The sequence below is a fragment of the Bacillus rossius genome, chromosome 17 (assembly GCF_032445375.1).
Source record: "Bacillus rossius redtenbacheri isolate Brsri chromosome 17, Brsri_v3, whole genome shotgun sequence".
NCBI classification, from domain to species: Eukaryota; Metazoa; Arthropoda; class Insecta; order Phasmatodea; family Bacillidae; genus Bacillus; species Bacillus rossius.
In genome coordinates this window covers 31,403,280-31,422,078 of record NC_086344.1, presented here as the reverse complement: position 1 = coordinate 31,422,078, position 18,799 = coordinate 31,403,280, and the positions used below count along the sequence as shown (strand labels likewise).

At 41.9% G+C, this 18,799-nt stretch overlaps 1 protein-coding gene across 1 annotated transcript in view; it reads left to right on the top strand.

Moving 5' to 3' along the window:
- Positions 1 to 11,133: 11,133 nt before the first annotated feature.
- Positions 11,134 to 18,799, top strand: part of LOC134541003 (charged multivesicular body protein 3) — a 12,960-nt gene continuing 5,294 nt past the window's right edge. The window contains exons 1-5 of the mRNA XM_063384122.1: positions 11,134 to 11,266; positions 11,368 to 11,428; positions 11,568 to 11,747; positions 14,068 to 14,189; positions 17,381 to 17,473. Of these exons, the coding sequence (XP_063240192.1) occupies positions 11,222 to 11,266; positions 11,368 to 11,428; positions 11,568 to 11,747; positions 14,068 to 14,189; positions 17,381 to 17,473 (501 nt within the window). The 5' untranslated portion in view covers positions 11,134 to 11,221. The remainder of the gene's footprint in view (positions 11,267 to 11,367; positions 11,429 to 11,567; positions 11,748 to 14,067; positions 14,190 to 17,380; positions 17,474 to 18,799) is intronic.

Sequence of the window (18,799 nt, the reverse complement as noted above, 5' to 3'; positions counted from 1 at the left end):
AATTCTTAAAAATAATGCCGATCGTGAAATTGTGTTTTCAACTGAATTTCTGGACGCGAATCACACGTAGTTTTCGCGCCCGCCGCTAGAATTCGCTACCGGAGCAGCTACGTCGACTATCGAAAACATTCGATCTGCAGATCAAAAGGTTAAATTTGTAAAATGATACGGTTCGGGTAAAAGCAGAAAAAGACTCGGGAAAAAAAAAATTCTAAACAGCTGCTTTGGACCCGATTCTCGGCAAAGGATTGTATTCAAATACTTCCCATCCGTTTGAAATCCATTGAACAGTTAATACTTTTAAGTTTTCATCTATTGGCGTTGTGACTTTTCACGCCATCCACCACAGATGGCAGCACCGTGGTTACACATTTTGTGCTTTATCCATCCTTAACATCAAGCTTGACATTGTAAGCAATGAAAATTCCACTAATTCTCCTTATAGAAAATTTAAACAAAAGTGACTATCTAGGCTTTTATAATGCCACCAAGGATAACGACTGGTCGGATTATTACAAACTAAAAGATATAAATTCCATGGTTGATTACCTAACTGATCTAATTAATTACTATAAATATATCATTATATTTATATACATATTATATACTATTATCCAATAAAAAATATCCACGGTGGAATTTGAAAGAACTAATTACAAATTTAAAATCTAAAAAAAAAAAAAAATAAGTATAGAGACCAAATCACTTATTACCAGACAAAAACAATTTTGGCTCCAAAACATAAACATTAACCATACGTAACCTAATTTTTTTTTGGAAGTGTGTTAAAAAAGAAAAGAAAAAAGCTACGACCAACAGTTCTCTCTTAATATTAACGATATGGTCACTAAACGACCCATTACGTATAGCCAATTTGTTTTGCCAACTACTTTCAGCGTGCTGGGATTAAGGCCGGGTTTATAGAAAACGCAAGAACGCAGAAACGCAAGAACGCAGGACGCGACAACCGCAAGAAATTCACAGTCGTTTATAAAAAACGCAAGGACGCCGGTCATCGCCAACGTCAAAAAATAAAATTTCAGGAATAAGTCATGATTATTTTTAAAATCTTTGTTGTACTTATCGTACAGGCAGGGAAAATTTTGGATAAGCTGAATAAGAAATTAATCAGCTTCCTCCATTGCGCTGTATTCACTAGAAGAATGCCAGACCAAAACATAAATAAAGAAACACAAGCGTAACGATTACAATCGCAGAGCCTTCTATATGCATTACATGACAGTTTCAGTTTCCACATACTCAAGCAACCAGTATAGAAGGCCGAAACGCAAGGAGAAAACGCAAGAAGTAGAAAGTTTAACAACTTCTGCGTTGCGTTCTTGCGTTCTTGCGTGTCTTGCGTTTTTTATAAACATGCTGGTAGAAGAGTTAAGGTTGGACTTTTACCGTAGTTGCGTTTCTTGCGTTTCTGCGTTCTTGCGTTTTCTATAAACCCGGCCTAACAGCGCTCCCAAAACAAACACAAACCCGGCGCAAGTAACAAAACATACGAAAACCTAAGCTTTAGCATACAGAGTAGCAATAACCGTGTTTTAAACCTGATGCATGCAATTAGAACTCTCAAATAGGTACAAAAAACAAAACATTCATCATACCGAGAAGCCGAGATGTTGCACATAAAACAAAAATGGTAAGTCGTTGTTAGGAGCCACAGATATATTGCTACCGCGCTCAGGACCGTGGTACTCACACCGCAGCCGTTTCTTTACCCTCCAGAGAGAAAGAAGGAGGGGGCAGGGTGAAGCGAACGCGGTATAAATCGCTCGGGGCTTTCCTTCCCTCAGACAAAAGGAAGCGCCACGGGCGCGATGGATCGCGTGCGTCTATTCCCCTAGATCCCGCGGGTTACCTAGATCCCGCCGGCGGCGCTGCCCCCCCACTTCCTCAGTCACGCCCCGAGGGAGGGGGAAAACCGGGATGTTAGTTGCGCTCACGGCCGTTCGTCATGAACGAGCGCGCCATTAGTCAGTCGCCGCGGGGGGAACGGCGGCATCGGCTGGCTTCTTCTTCGACGACCGGCTTCGTCTGAAAGGTGAAAAGGCTGGGAGTAAGAGTCCAAGTGAGTAGCAGCAAGGTTGCCCCCCCCCCCCCCTTTTTTTTTTTATCTGAAGCTAGTTTTTGTTTTCTTCAACAATAACGCCACTCATTTAACCGGTCTAAAATGATCTGTTACCAAGCCCGGTAACCGGGCGGGTTTCCCTAAACCTCGAAGTAATAATAGTGTATGCTACGTACCAGCACAAGTTTATTCATAAAAAAAAAAACAGAGGCTATATACAGTATATCACACAAATATAATATACAAAAAAAAATCAATGTTTGTTCGTTCGTATTCTATGCGCCCACGCATCGTTCGTCCGATTGAGTTGAAACTTTGCACACTTGACCTTCGAAACAAGGGGAATTTGACTGTCCAGGTGAAATTTCGATAAAAACACAACCTTCAAGCATTATTAAATTATTCTTAGTGAAATCTCGCCGTTACATCGTCCTAGTTCAGGCTAGCCACGAAAGAATGCGGGCTGTTAAATATAGTTCGCTCGGCACGAGACAGAGGGAGCGCGTTGCATGCAACCGGCGAGATATCGATATCGATATTGGACTACGCGAGCGCACTCTATACAGTAACCAACTTAACTATGTGCTGCAGATAAATACTATAAGATTGAAAACGTCTGGGAAATAAACTTTACACATCACCAACTTCGTATTTCTTTTAAATTACGTAAATTAGTAACCGGTAATATACTAACAAATAGTGGTTTTATTCTTTAAAATACATTGATTCATACGGGAAAGGAAGTTAATGGGAAACAACATGGGCAATACGGGCAATAAAAACCACGTACATCTTACAAATAAGCATTGCAACGCATGCCGGGCATCAGCTAGTTTAAGAATAAAATTCTTGCTTCACAAATTTCTTTATCGTTTATGACCGTTTCCATTTGCTTGTTGACCAGGCTAAGGCGAAAGCGATACTGCAACAAAGCTTGCAGGATTAACTATGTGTTAATAATGAAATAATATATCTATATACTACTTTATCCCTGTGCACCAGAATCATTGGCAAGCATATTTTAAAAACAATGCAGCTTGTATTTATCAAAAATATCTGCTCAGTAATTAAATCACCATACAGCCAACAAAAATTAAGAAGCAGAATCCAGCTATAATATTTACATGAAACTCAAATGTAGCTATGAAAACCAACCAAAAATAATTATTTACAAGTCGTCATTTATATAAAAAAAATAGCACAACTATTACACTACAAATTCTTTAAATAATTTATCTGAGTTATATTTATGCTCCGAATATTGTTTATGAAATCACAAGATTTATTTGCACTATCAGGCACCTGCCTAAGATTGTACTGTCATGACACATCAAAATATTAAAAGAAACGTTAATTAACCGTTCTAATGAGACAGGTTCCAACACTCGCTAAAGTCGTAAAGCTGGAAGACCGCACGGGTCAGCGCCACTCGTCACCAGCGACTAGCAGCGACTAGCAGCGACTAGCAGCGACTAGCAGCGACTAGCAGCGACTAGCAGCGACTAGCAGCGACTAGCAGCGACTAGCAGCGACTAGCAGCGACTAGCAGCGACTAGCAGCGACTAGCGGCGACTAGCGGCGACTAGCGGCGACTAGCGGCGACTAGCGGCGACTAGCGGCGACTAGCGGCGACTAGCGGCGACTAGCGGCGACTAGCGGCGACTAGCGGCGACTAGCGGCGACTAGCGGCGACTAGCGGCGACTAGCGGCGACTAGCGGCGACTAGCGGCGACTAGCGGCGACTAGCGGCGACAAGCGGCGACTAGCGGCGACTAGCGGCGACTAGCGGCGACTAGCGGCGACTAGCGGCGACTAGCGGCGACTAGCGGCGACTAGCGGCGACTAGCGGCGACTAGCGGCGACTAGCGGCGACTAGCGGCGACTAGCGGCGACTAGCGGCGACTAGCGGCGACTAGCGGCGACAAGCGGCGACTAGCGGCGACTAGCGGCGACAAGCGGCGACAAGCGGCGACAAGCGGCGACTAGCGGCGACTAGCGGCGACTAGCGGCGACTAGCGGCGACTAGCGGCGACTAGCGGCGACAAGCGGCGACTAGCGGCGACTAGCGGCGACTAGCGGCGACTAGCGGCGACTAGCGGCGACAAGCGGCGACTAGCGGCGACTAGCGGCGACTAGCGGCGACTAGCGGCGACTAGCGGCGACTAGCGGCGACTAGCGGCGACTAGCGGCGACTAGCGGCGACTAGCGGCGACTAGCGGCGACTAGCGGCGACTAGCGGCGACTAGCGGCGACTAGCGGCGACTAGCGGCGACTAGCGGCGACTAGCGGCGACTAGCGGCGACTAGCGGCGACAAGCGGCGACAAGCGGCGACAAGCGGCGACAAGCGGCGACAAGCGGCGACTAGCGGCGACTAGCAGCGACTAGCAGCGACTAGCAGCGACTAGCAGCGACTAGCAGCGACTAGCAGCGACTAGCAGCGACTAGCAGCGACTAGCAGCGACTAGCAGCGACAAGCAGCGACAAGCAGCGACAAGCAGCGACAAGCAGCGACTAGCAGCGACTAGCAGCGACTAGCAGCGACTAGCAGCGACTAGCAGCGACTAGCAGCGACTAGCAGCGACTAGCAGCGACTAGCAGCGACAAGCAGCGACAAGCAGCGACTAGCAGCGACTAGCAGCGACTAGCAGCGACTAGCAGCGACTAGCAGCGACTAGCAGCGACTAGCAGCGACTAGCGGCGGCTGACTCGCGGACCGCTACTCGCCCGGCGAGTTGCAGAGGCTGGCTCGGGGCCGGACGTGCTCCGCCCGATGCTACTCGCTCTCCTCCGGCAAGGCGAGTAGCGAGTGGGTGGTCCCACGCGAGCTCGCTGGGACACTCGTTCCGTGTCGGCCCGCGATGTCTTGCGTTCCCGTGGGCTTAACTGCAGATATGTTACTAGTGGGCCGGGGGGGGGGGGGGGGGACCTGGCTGCATTAAGCCCCTTAAAAAAATCCATCAAAAGCACATGGTTGTAATCTCCACCAACCTTACGCACATCGTTACAAAAAAAAAGTCAGCACACGCGTTTTCCCTTGGGTGCGTCACGATACGTATATACGTATCCGATCGTGAACACAAATGCGAACTTTCGAATTTCACCGAAAAAATTGTCATTTGCATGTTTGCCCCTTCGTGCCAGGGCCGTTTCAGTATTGCGATGTTTTTCGAAAAACGTAACCGTAAGCGTGGTTACGTAAGCTACGTGAACCAACGTAGCGCTGCTGTCTCCGTCGCGCCGTGAGAAAGTCTCCAAGTCCAAACCAGGATTAACACCGCCGACAATCTCGACGACCAGACACCGCAATAGCCATCAAAGCCAACCACGAAATATGCTAACTCCCACAAGTAGTTGCGTATCGTAATTTTACGATCACCAAACGACTCCCGTCCAGAGTTAAAAGTCCGTTGACGGACTTTGAATATTTTACAGCTATGGCTACAGGACTATAACCAAGTTGCTTTCCTTGAAGCTATTCTAAGTCAGAACTGGAGTTAGTTTCTGGCTGACATACCCAGTGTGACGTGGTGGCGATGACGTCCTTCATGGCCGGAGCTACTCCATGACGTCACCATGACGTCGCCATGACGTCGCCATGACGTCACGAAGAGGTAGACTCCTTGCTTCTCCTCGGAGTCAGACTGCACCTGTGCCTCTCAGGCGACCCCCTTATGTACCCCGAGTTCTACACGCCTCGAACGATCTGGAATGTACTCGCGACCTGCCAGCTAAGATGGCCGACCTTCCATGACGTCACTTACTGTCACCGGAGGGGGAGTTTTGTCTTTACACAGCGGAACACTTCTTTCGCTCCCGTACGTCGGGTGGCCTATGTGTCAGGCACTAACCGCGATGCTGGTGGTCTATCTCGCAGGCTTGGAAGATACCAGGCCGCATATCGTCGATGCCCTGAGCATCCACTTACGAGAAGTTGTGTTAAGGAAGGGGGGGCGGAAGGGGGGAATGCACTTCACTCCATAACATGAACACGCAGACTCGGAGTAGCCATTTCTTTAAGGCCCATCCACAAACGATAAGTCCGAACTGTCGTGTGTGAGCAAGGCCGGTGGTGGACTGATCAGTTGGAACTTATGGACTGACGAACTGATGGCTTCCATTCAAATCAGACTGTGGGATCTGGAACACCCAGTCCGAACTGCCGAGTGTGTGGGAACAGCGTTTCGTCCGTCCAAACTGTCAGTCCAATAAAGGGGGGGGGGGGGGGGGGGTTTGTCTGTAAAGTCGGTTTACGGATGATAATTTTACGCGATAACGTCATAAGAAAACATTGATGAAAAATTGCGTACTTTTTTAATTTTCAAATATTATTTGCAGTTTTTGCAAATTTAATTTAAATAATTTGTTTAAATATAATCACGAACAATTAGTTGAAGAAATAAACGATATCAAATCAATGCAAATAAATTGTTAATTTGAAATGACGTAATTGGACAAATAAATAAAAAAAAATTAAATTGCTGCTTTTAAATAGCCCGCCTTAACCTGTTTGATATTATAGAAGATTTTCTCGCACGGTGGTTGGCCGGTTCTTGCACGCTCGGCTCAGGCGGAACGTGACAATGAGTCATGCTTTTTCGTGCGTGCAGCCGGAGTTCATCGATTTATTAGACGTATTCACTTCAAAAAAGAATTCATTACATTACAAAGTCGTGTCTAAAATATGTTTTTGCTCAGTGGTATGGATCCGGCAATAGAGCAAATCGTAACAAGGACAGCACACCAGTGGCAGAAACCACGCATTGGAAAGAGAGAGTGGATGCCCATTCAAATGCACACTGCAATCTGAGGATGAGATGCGGTACAGTATAGATATAGACCACACACCCGTTAAATAGTTATTTTGTCTAATGACAAATGAGTCGTCGCGCACGTCCATTTTCTGTCCGTCAGTTTCCTGTCTGTCCGTCAATCACTCATTGGAGTGTCCGCGGGGAGGGGGTATTGCCCCCCCCCCCCCGGGTAACCCCAGAAATCCTAAAATTAAAATCTATCATTTTCACCAACTATAGGAAGGAATTTGAAAGAAAACAGCATGCAAAGTGGTTCTATCACCCCCATTTCTCCACGGAAACGAAATTCTGCGTAAGCTCATGATCACGTAATTCGCAACCAATCAGTCGTTAGTTCGTCAAATGCTTCCCAAACTCTTTCTTAACTTTCAACGGACGGACGGATGGAATAACAACATCCAAAATGTTTGCAAGATATCGCCGGCAACTTTCATTACCTTACAAGGTTTTGATGGTTGTTTATTTGTCGAGCTGTTTTACATTACATGTTTTGTTAGTTTGCGTTAGAATAAAGTTTGATATTTGATGAAAAAAAAAAAAATTGACCGAGACACAGAAATATAAAGAATTACGTACGATATATTTGAAAATATGATTAAATATCAGAGTCTTTCCATACTTTTCCAGAACCTTCCAGAAGTTTACTTAAACTCATGCTTCTCTCGCCAAAAACTATGGTTTTATTTAATACGTTAAAGACACCGGGTTTATTTTTTTTTTAAATACTTCTCGATATAGGCATGCCTGAGCAAAAATCACTGAGCGCTGCTTTGGTGCTGCCCATTAAACTCGCATAGCTGTCATGAGACGCAGCTGCGCCAATACACAGTGCTGTTAAAAGTTACGTAACGTCGTGACGATGAACGACTGCATAAAAACGCAAAATTTATGCGTCAAGATACTTTAACTAGTATCTACACCGTTAAAAAATGTTCACCTTCAAATTATGAAGAGTGCTGGTTACAATTTATCCAGGGATCTTCATAAATATACGACCATATTCGTAAATTAACGAACATTGAGTTGACGTACCTTCAATATGAATCCCAAAAGAATATTCTTGGTAGGTATTTTTACAAAACATTCAAAAACTGGTTAAGAACGCTCTTCTTTTGTCCACCTTCGTTTAGAACGAAACATCAGCTCGGAAGCTGAAAAACGGAGTAGTTTATACCAAGATTCAGTTATTTGAATTTACGAAGAACTCTTAGTTTATTTGAGTTCATTTTTTCGTTGGAAAGCCCGTAAATTTACTGTGATTTCTAACACAGTAGCGGGTTTAAGCACTACACAAAAATCGCCGTCGCCTTGGGGAGGCTTGAAAGTTAATTACAAGAACGGAGACCTGAGTTCAAATTCTGATGCTTGATGTTCCTGTAAAAAAAGCTAGGTCGACCCAAAGACACACCAGAGTTCCGGCTCGCACAGGGCCCACAGCAACCAACGACCATACATCTGTGGCCTGTGTTCCGTAACACAAAAACAAGGTGTTTTAGGCAGGGGCGCAGCAACTAAATTTCCAAATGAGGGGCAATATACCTTTTTATAAGAAATCATCGATACCCCCTATTGAAGCGGGGGGTCCGGGGGTTCTCCCCCGGGAAAATTTGTATTTCAAGGTGGAAAATGGTGCTATTTAAGCAGTTTTACTATCTAAAATTTGATTACACAGCACTTTCTTTGCCCCCGTTTGCCCCCACTTTAAGGTTTCAGAGGGGGGGGGGGGGTCAAAATACCCTTGCCCCCCCCCCTGTTGTTGCGCCCCTGGTTTTAGGTGTCGAACATGCTACACCTGTTCCCTAACCGTATTCCTAGAGTACGATAGGACACGGCCAGACGCGAAGTATTTTAACGCCTTTATCGAAGCCGTTTCATTGTATAGTTTGAAATTTCGTGTCTGCTAACCAGATGATTGAATAGACAACGTAGCGGCGTCACTGCTTAAGTAGTCGAGGGGCGCCCTTTTCGAACCGACGAGAGCTGCTTTGACATGTAGCATCATCCCGAGCCGACCCGACGCCCGAACAGTCCAGAAGGGCGGCGTCAATTCACGCTGCTCTGCGCGGCCGTCTGCGGAATTTCCAAGGCCGCTCAGCGATAGATAACAGCGCCGAGGCAGGACGTTGTGCGGGGAGCGGATAGGGGAGGGGGATAGCGACGACCCTTGTAATCCGTCCAGGCACGCGTGGCATGCTTTACGTCAGTGGATGGCAGGTGACACGGCGCTTGATCCCAGTGGCCTAGCAGGGCCATCAGTATACAACTGATCACTTATCACTATACAACATCTGCGTAACTTATGTAACAGTAAATAAGGTGATGGCTTTACAGTGTATGCTTTTCATAACATTATGTCGAGACATGCTCCGACATGGCTTAGTACCATTAGTTAAGCGACTGGTGGTGTTTGGCCGAGTCGAGAGAGGCCAGCCATAGAGCAGATAGAAACGGATTCGAAAAGACTTACGCTATTGCTGCTTTTCAGTTTTCGCAGGAGGCATAAATATGAAGTCTCCATTGGTGCACGGACGTGTCCGGCCTCGGGGCAGCGTGAAGGGCGACCCCCATGTCCCCTGGGAGATGCATGCCACCCAGGGTCACATTCGCTCGCAAAGTGCACAAAGTGCGAGAAGCGAATTAGCCCAAGAGTTAGTCATAATTGCACTGTGAGTAAACATTACATTATTAAATAATTATCAAATATTATTAAATCATCATAAAAATGTCTTTTCAACAAGTTGGAAATTACATTAGGGTAGAAGAATGGCAGAGTAATACATGATTTCAGGTCAATAGTCGCATGGGTGCCTATCGACACGTCAGCAGTGCGGGCCGTTCGACACACTACACTATCTGTGTCGCACTGCCCGCACAGGCGTGTTCGTTGCACCTGCACTGGTGAGGTGTCGATGAGGCATAACAGCCTGTGCAACCAGAGAGAGCATTGGCAGTCGGCATCACCATTGAGAGTTTGTTCGTGTTGGTGTAGCAGTGCTATTGGGTTGATAGCCAACCAAGCTTCAGTGTGTTGGTGATTTGTATCCATTGTATATGTTTGATTAGGTCATGCATAATATGCACTCTAGGGTTTCATGTTTCACACTTAGGCAACTCAATGCATCACTTACATATTCTCAACACACATACATTGAAGACTTAAGGCCAGAAGACCCTTAATCACGCAAACACTACCTGCAGTAACAGTACAGTAAGCAGAATGTGATGTGACGAGTCTAGGCTCCAAAATTATAACAGGCCTTGGCCCGGGAAACGCATGTACGTGAGACAGGTTTTCAATAAAAACTATTTTACCAGAGCTACCATAATTTTTCTCACTTAGTTCATTAGTACAGCATTCTATGTTGTTATAACAGCCGGTAGTTCTCTTTCGAGTCGACACTTGCTATCTGCCGGCCACGTGGCGACGTCATGCCTCGATATGAGTTATAGCTCTACCTGCGGACTAGCTCGCAGGCTCCGCAATTAAGTTAGTTGGCGCCCTCATCAACAACATTATCAATCGACAAAAGTGCGGCAGATCATCAATATAAATTCAACTATTACGGTCATGGTTTAAAACTGACTTTTTTGTGGTGGGGGGGGGGGGGGGAGGGATGTGTGTTGCTATTTTTTGTGTTGTATCTATTATGTAACCCTTAGAATAGGTAGTGCAGTACTGAAAGTAAAAATATACAACTTCTAATTATTTTTCAGTCAAACAATGGTATAAGAATGAGTGGAAAAAATATATGGCCAACTGCGCTACAAAGGCCAGTATTATTTTTTATTATGTCTACTTTCTTATCAGCTTTCTAATATATGAATTAAATCATATTTGGTATACGAGTGTGAAATTTGGGAGCATGCATGTGCTACTGCCCCTATTTTGCAAATGTGAAATTAATTCTTGTAACAAAAAATATTATCATTTTAGTTTAACGACATTATTTAAAACACTTATTTTTTCAGTCTTTAAGGAAAATTTGCTAACCGAAATGCAAATGAGTGTGTTCTGTGGGTTTTAAAAAATTCAGGAAATTATTTCACACTTTGCGTATTCTTCAATCGTGCAGGAATATGAATGGAATATTTATGTTAATTTTACAAAAAATACATATCGTGTTTATATAATTTATAAATAATACATTTTAATTATATAAATACAATTTTGAAGTAAGTGAAGTGAATTATACATCTATCTTTAGTTTAGAATTCATAGTTCGATTATTCTTTTACGCCTATTTATCGATTATGTCGATTTAAACGCCCCTTTTTCATAGTATTTAAAGGTGTTTATGTTTCGGTCTGTCATAAATTTATTTGTAAATAATGGGTTTATTTAGCAAAACCCCAGAGCAGACCCCTAAAGAAATGGTAAGCTTTAATTTTTTGTTGAGTATTTTGCTGTTTAAATATGATTTTCTTTGACGATACTTTTTATGTGTTATAACCAAAATTGTTGAAATCTATCGCAGGTGAACGATTGGTCACGTAAAATTAGGAAAGAAGGCTACCAACTAGATCGACAAATCCGGGGTAAGTATTTATGTTTAATGCATTTGTTTAACATAACTTAAATTAGTTAATGGTGTTAAAATTTTGCATGATTTACTTTTCTGATTTTCTAACTTTGTGTAGAATGTCTGATGTCTAACTTTCTTGATTGTTATACCAGCCATTCAGCGGGAAGAAGAGAAAGTTAAACGGTCTCTTAAAGAAGTAGCCAAGAAGGGCGACAAAGATATCTGCATCATATTAGCGAAAGAAGTGCTCAGAGCCAGGAAAGCCATCAACAAAATTCACATCAGCAAAGCCCACATGCAGTCCATACTGTTGCAGATGAAGAATCAGCTAGGTAAAGTAAACACAGTTCACAGTGATTGTTTATAGGTTTAAAACAGAAATCTTAAGATAGTTCACAGCATTGTACAGCTTTAATTAAAATCCAGAGAAAGAGATGTGGTAATATTCTTACAGCGCGGCTTTTCTGTGAAGTGACAATAAAATTCCGAAAATCCTTTTTGTGGACACTAGAGATATTCCTATATTTATCGTGAAAACAGAATTTATATATTCATACTAGTTTCTGAGCAATCACTGTGCATTGACGTGACAGCCGCAATTTTTTCCTTTCCCATGTGGGCCTGTGTGTGTAAAATTGGGTTAAATTTTTAAAATGGTCGATTACGTTAGGTCAGCTACATTATAAATATTTCAGAACAATGTGGACGGTTGGTTAGGTTGGTATAGCTACTTAAAAAAATACTGTGAAATCATGTGAACGGTTAGTTAGGTAATGATAGCTATACATCTTAAATTGGTAATTCCTAAGCAACCGTTAATATATTTTACAGTATTTTTAATGTAGCTTCACTAACCAAATCAACCATCCTCAATGTTTAGAAGTTTTTTTTATGTTGCTAACCAAATGTAATAAACCATTCTCTCAGTTTAACTCAAGTTCTCCAAATCATATACACACACAGACCCACACAGGAAAGCGAAAAATGGCAACGATCCTGTTCATGCACACACATTGTAAGGTAAATTATAAACTGTGATTTCTCAGAAACCAATAGGAATTCAGAATTGCTGTTCTCAGGATTCTTAAATAAATGAACATGTCTAGTGTTCATAAAAAGTTATTACTTCATAGAAAAGTCACATTTTAAGAATATTACCAGTAACTTACAAACTTCTTGTCAGATATTGGTATGTTCTTTTTAAATTTTTTTGAAGGGCTGGGTTCAAATCTCAGTTGGATTGTTCCCAACAACCTCCCATCTACACACTAACAAGTATGAAAGGTGCAGAAATTAAGAAAAAAACGAAGCCCTATGCTGGAATAGGAAGAGAATCTGAAGCTATGTATAAGTGTGAACAAACCCTAACAGATGTGGACTTAATATTAAAAAAATAGGAAAATACCATATAAACAAGACAGCCTCTTCATAACTCACCACTCAAACATTTATTCATTAATACTTTTCGTATATCAGGTAATAACTTCATTATCAGTTACAAAGTCATTAAAAAAATATTTACATGAATACGTTGCTGGTAAAATGGTAAATTATGAGTAGCAAAATACTGGTATCGCAAAGTAGACTAGACCAGGTGGTACTGTAGTCTACTTCATGATACAAAGAAAAACTTATTTAGAAAAGTTGAATTTTCAACAAATTAAAAACGTATCAAAATCCCGCATTTTCTATTCTCTACCCAAAACGTTCATATTCCCCACGCTTGGCTCATATGAACGTACATGTAGTAATGTTATAACGACTCGTAACACATCATGTCACATGTATAAAATGTAATGAGAATTTTTTTACATCAGGTTACATGGGAAGAGCAGTCCTACATTCTTTGATCAAACAAATCGACCATACTTGGATTTGCACTGAGCATAAGTCCTGCGTTAATTGGAGCAGGCAACAAATTATCAGTAATAATACATATAATAATAAATTTTATTTCCTCTGGTTTTTACACTTTGATTACAATTCACTAAATTAAACAGGAAAATTTAGCACTCACAAAAGCAAGCTTGTGTTTTGTAAGTGCATCCAGTCACTTTAATCTATGTTCAATATTTTGACTAATGTAAACATATTAAAAATTGAAACGACTGACAAATAAATAACTTAAGAATTCTTACATAAGTTTCAAGTTTAAAAAGATCAATTAAATTAAATGCAAGATAAAATATAGCATTGTTCCATAAAAAAACTATAAATGAAAAAACAAATATTAATATTAAAGGAAAAGTACAAGTACGTAAATTACTACAGTATATTAAACCTTATTTAAATATTACAGAAATCTCTTCGATCAGTTGAATTATTTAGTCAAAGATTGATATAATTATTTTATTTGATAATTTTCTGTTTTCAATTTTTCACTAAAGAATAACTACAATATTTGGAAGCAAAAATTATAAAGATCTCAGTGAAATTGTTTAATGAAATAGAGGAATAGGTAAATTTATTTTTTCTCTGTGCCATGTAGGATAATTATGAGGTACATAATTTAACTGATTTTCCCCTTCGATACATGCTGTTATGGCAGTCCTAATTATACTATCTTTTAATAACATGATATACTCTTAAAAGTTTAAAAAGATCAGTGTAGCGAAAACTGCAAACAACTGGACATTCCTTCTATTTCCTCAGCCACGCTGAGGGTCGCGGGGTCCCTGGAGAAGTCCACGGAGGTGATGCAAGCCATCCAGAACCTCATAAAAGTCCCTGAAGTGGCGGAAACCATGAGGGACCTGTCTCGGGAGATGATGAAGGTAAACGGTAGCCGTCGCAGCAGAGTAACCACCGATGCACTATTAGCTTTGAATATATATATACTGTATAGAAGTCGCCAGCCCAGGTTAAAATTTCTAATACGGTTTTGAGGTAGTTGGTTAATTCACCGCCGCAATCGCCACCATCTCTAATCGACTTGTGGTGGTCCCTAGCGGACAAGTGTCGAACTCTTCAAACACCCCTTCCCCCACCTCCTCCCTCAAACACTCGTTGTCCTCCACCCACCCTCTGCCCCACCTCTTATCCCTACAGTTTTGTGACGCACAAACTCCCGTGGAACGACCTTGAGCTGCAATGAATGTTGGGTGGGGGGTGCAGGGGAATGACAGCTGCTCATCATACGCTCCTGAAAAACGTAGAGTAAATCCTATCCACTCGCGACTTCTATACAGTATATATATATTCAAAGCTATTAGCTACACCAGTGTTTGTTATGCGTTCACGATATGTTCAGCTGTCAAAGTATCTGAATTATCTGTCAAAAAAAAAAAGGCTCGCCTTGTCTTAAACGGAGTGTATAAGATTAAAACATGTAACGGTACCAAATTTTAGTTTTAAATTTTACATTTTGCGCACCGTCCAACTGCAGGTGTGTGTGGCTTGTGACTTGAATCACGTGAGACAATTTCAGTTTGTATTAAAATTGATACATACTATATTGTTTCTTGATTAATTCATCACAAAAACAAATATTTCACTTCAATTATCATTAAAACTATTTTCCAGATTTTTTGAGTGTTTGCCAGGCAGTATGTTCATTAGATCTGTTTCGTTTTTCTGTGGATTCAATTCTAAGTTTGATATCATAAATGATTACGTTAGGAAGAATACACTGTGTTCGGTAACTTTATATTGTGTATATCTTGACATTTGTTGTTGTTTGAGCTTGGACATATCTAAGTATATTTGGGCAACTTTTCTTGCTTGTGTGTGCTGTGTTGCGGAAGAATTTCTCATAGCAAGCTGTGCTCCAGACACCGGAAAAAACAAAAGACAGTCTACTCAAGATGGCCGCCTAAGCACATGTTGGTGCTAGGCGCTGCTTCAATTTTATCGAATAAGTTTGTTGGAAGTTTTCGTTCCCGTTGTCACGGAACACACTGTAAGTGAAATTTTTTCATGACCTCTTGTACACATTTATTCATAGTATACCCTCTGCTTACCAAACTGTATAATTATGGGAAAATTTTGTTAGTTTATCATCTTTTAAGTCATTCAGGACCAAATTTTAAAACACATGTAGGGAAGATTATACATTTCTGTCTTCCGTGTTTGTGTTTCAAATTTCTAGACCTCTTAAACAGATTTTTCTATTTTGCTACTAAAAGATTTTACATGATACTAGCAAAATATTTATATTTCCAGTAACATAAAAAAAATTTGCCTCGCTCAACACGTGCCTGCCGGCCACTGAGATCATGTCAGTACTCTTGAGGCTTGTGGTGCAAGAGTGCTTAAAGTAGACCTGCTGGCCACTAGGCTCATGTCAGTACTCTTGAGGCTTGTAGTGCAAGAGTGCTTAAAGTAGACCTGCCGGCCAATAGGCTCATGTCAGTACTCTTGAGGCTTGTAGTGCAAGAGTGCTTAAAGTAGACCTGCCAGCCACTAGGCTCATAATTACTCTTGAGGCTTGTAGGGCAAGAGTGCTTAAAGTAGACCTACCGGCCACTAGGCTAATGTCAGTAATCTTGAGGCTTGTGGTGCAAGCGTGCCTAAAGTAGACCTGCTGGTCGCTAGGCTCATGTCAGTACTCTTGAGGCTTGTGGTGCAAGAGTGCTTAAAGTAGTCCTGCCGGCTACTGAGCTCATGTCAGTACTATTGAGGCTTGTGGTGCAAGAGTGCTTAAAGTAGACCTGCTGGCCTTTAGGCTCATGTCAGTAGTCTTGAGGCTTGTGATGCAAGAGTGCTTAAAGTATTCCTGCTGACCACTAAGCTCATGTCAGTAGTCTTGAGGCTTGTGGTGCAAGCGTGCTTAAAGTAGTCCTGCTGGCCACTGAGCTCATGTCAGTAATCTTGAGGCTTGTGGTGCAAGCGTGGTTAAAGTAGACCTGCTGGCCACTAGGCTCATCATTACTCTTGAGGCTTGTGGTGCAAGATTGCTTAAAGTAGACCTGCTGACCACTAGGATCATCATTACTCTTGAGGCTTGTGGTGCAAGAGTGCTTAGAGTAGACCTGCTGGCCACTAGGCTCATCATTACTCTTGAGGCTTGTGGTGCAAGAGTGCTTAAAGTAGACCTGCCGGCCGCTAGGCTCATGTCAGTACTCTTGAGGCTTGTAGTGCAAGAACGCTTAAAGTAGACCTAAAGTAGCCCTGTTTAAGAATGTTCATTTAAACTGAAATAAGTTATGATTAATTTATTTGGATTGATGCAAGCAAAATACTGTCATGTTCAATGCCAACACTGCCTTTTCAAGCATGGTGGAACCAGGAATCCAGAAAAATCTTAATTTTATAAGTAAATAAACTGTACCAGCCATTTTCAGGGTATATATACAGGAAGTCTAAAGATCCTGGTAATGCAATTTGAAGACTTTTGCAAAACCTTTCAATAAAATTTTCCTGGAATTTTTTTAACTGTATATAATAACTAAAACTAAAACGAGTAATTGTAATACAATATGTTTTACTACTTGCAGGAATGTACCTATCGCTTATGTTAGAAAGCTAAAATCTTTGCACAGTAATTTCCTCACGATGTAAGTGGAGAGTCTTCAACTGTTAAGGTGTCAAATAGTAAACACAAGTTAGTAAAATGCTGCCGGAGATAAAAGTTTCTTGACTTCCACCACGATGTCCGTTTACTTTCGGGACTTTTTTTTTTTGTTACTTGTGGCCAGTTCTTCAGTTTATTCACTTTCATGGCCTGCATGTATACTTTTATGATATATCTGGACCCTACCTGGAACTTCTTTTGTGAAAAACAACTTATTATAGCAGCAACAAGTATACAGTATTAAATTCCTGCAGCGTGGCGTAAAGATCTCTTGCTCGGCGGCTCCAGTTTTGCTTTTGTGAATAACCTTGGTTGCTCTGCGATGGTACGTGAATGGTTTATCATGCGAACGAGGGGCCGCGCCGGGAGCGCCGATCGCAGCGGTCTCGCCCGAGCGTGCAGTGTTGGCGGAACTGAGCCATGCAGTGACGGAGGGTGTGTTGGTGGCCGCAGGCGGGGATCATCGAGGAGATGCTGGACGACACAATGGACACTCTGGAGGACGAGGAGGAACTGGAAGAGGAGGCGGAGGGCGAAGTGGACAAGGTACGCCCCCCCTCTTTCCGCCTCTTTCCGCCCGCTGCTCGAACCTCATTCATGGGGAAAGGATCACACGGTGAATTGCGATAAAACCGAAGTAACTCTTTTTTGTGTCTCGGACTATTCACTTTATATTTAAATTAAAATTTTTATTTATAATTATTATGATTCGAAAAATCAAAGAGAATATTCCAGTGGCGTAGCCAGTTAATTGTGTATGGGGGGGTGTTAAGAAGCATTGCCCCCCCTGTATTAAAGCGGGGGGTCCGGGGGTCCTCGCCCGGGAAAATTTGGATTTTAAGGTGTAAAATAGTGCCTTTTTAGCAGTTTTCGGTACTTAAATTTAAATATTGTAATGGTAAAAATTTTATTAATTTTAATATGAAAAATTTGTTTGAGTTATGAATAAAAAATTAATTAAAGATTTGGTGCTGGGGGGGGGGGGGTGTTTGAACCCCTAAATACCCCCCCCCCCCCCTGGCTACGGCCCTGGAATATTCATATACTATAATAAAATACTCCAATGATGCCTGGGTCAATGGCAGGATAATCATAATATTCACTCTCTTGCCCTATTTATTTTGTCACTTGTCTACTTCTTCTTATGCTATTCTGTCTATTTCCATAGGTTATTATTTTCCTTTCTTTTATCTCCATTCTTTGTCTATTATATTTCTTCGCAGTTCTCTCTTCTAAGTTTAGTTGTCAAGGATTCTCTTCTCTCTTCATAACCATCTTCAGTTATCTTCTTCTCCATGCCATCCATTATTTATTTGTTTTCCCTTATCTTCCTTGATTTGTTTTTTTCCTTTCGCTGGTTCCTTTATCACCTTCCCTGACATATGTGTTTTCTTCTGAGTGCTGAAGTGGGAGGCTTTTATCTTCATTCTTCATTCATTATATATCTTCCCTGTTCTATCTTGTAAGTTTAGTTGTCAAGGATTCTGTTCTCTCTTCGTAACCATCTTCAGTTCTCTTCTTCTCCATGCCATCCATTATTTATTTGTTTTCCCTTGTGGCCGAGTTCTTTATCATCTTCCTTGAATTGTGTTTTTCTTTCGCTGGTTCCTTTATCACCTTCCCGGACATGTGTTTTTTTTTTCTGTGTGGGAGGCTTTTATCTTCATTCTTCATTTCATTGTATATCTTCCCTGTTCACTCTTGTAAGTTTAGTTGTCAAGGATTCTATTCTCTCTTCATAACCATCTTCAGTTTTCTTCTTCTCCATGCCAGCCATTATTTATGTGTTTTCCCTTGTAGCAGAGTTCTTTATCATCTTCCTTGATTTGTGTTTTCCTTTCGCTGGTTCCTTTATCACATTCCCTGACACTA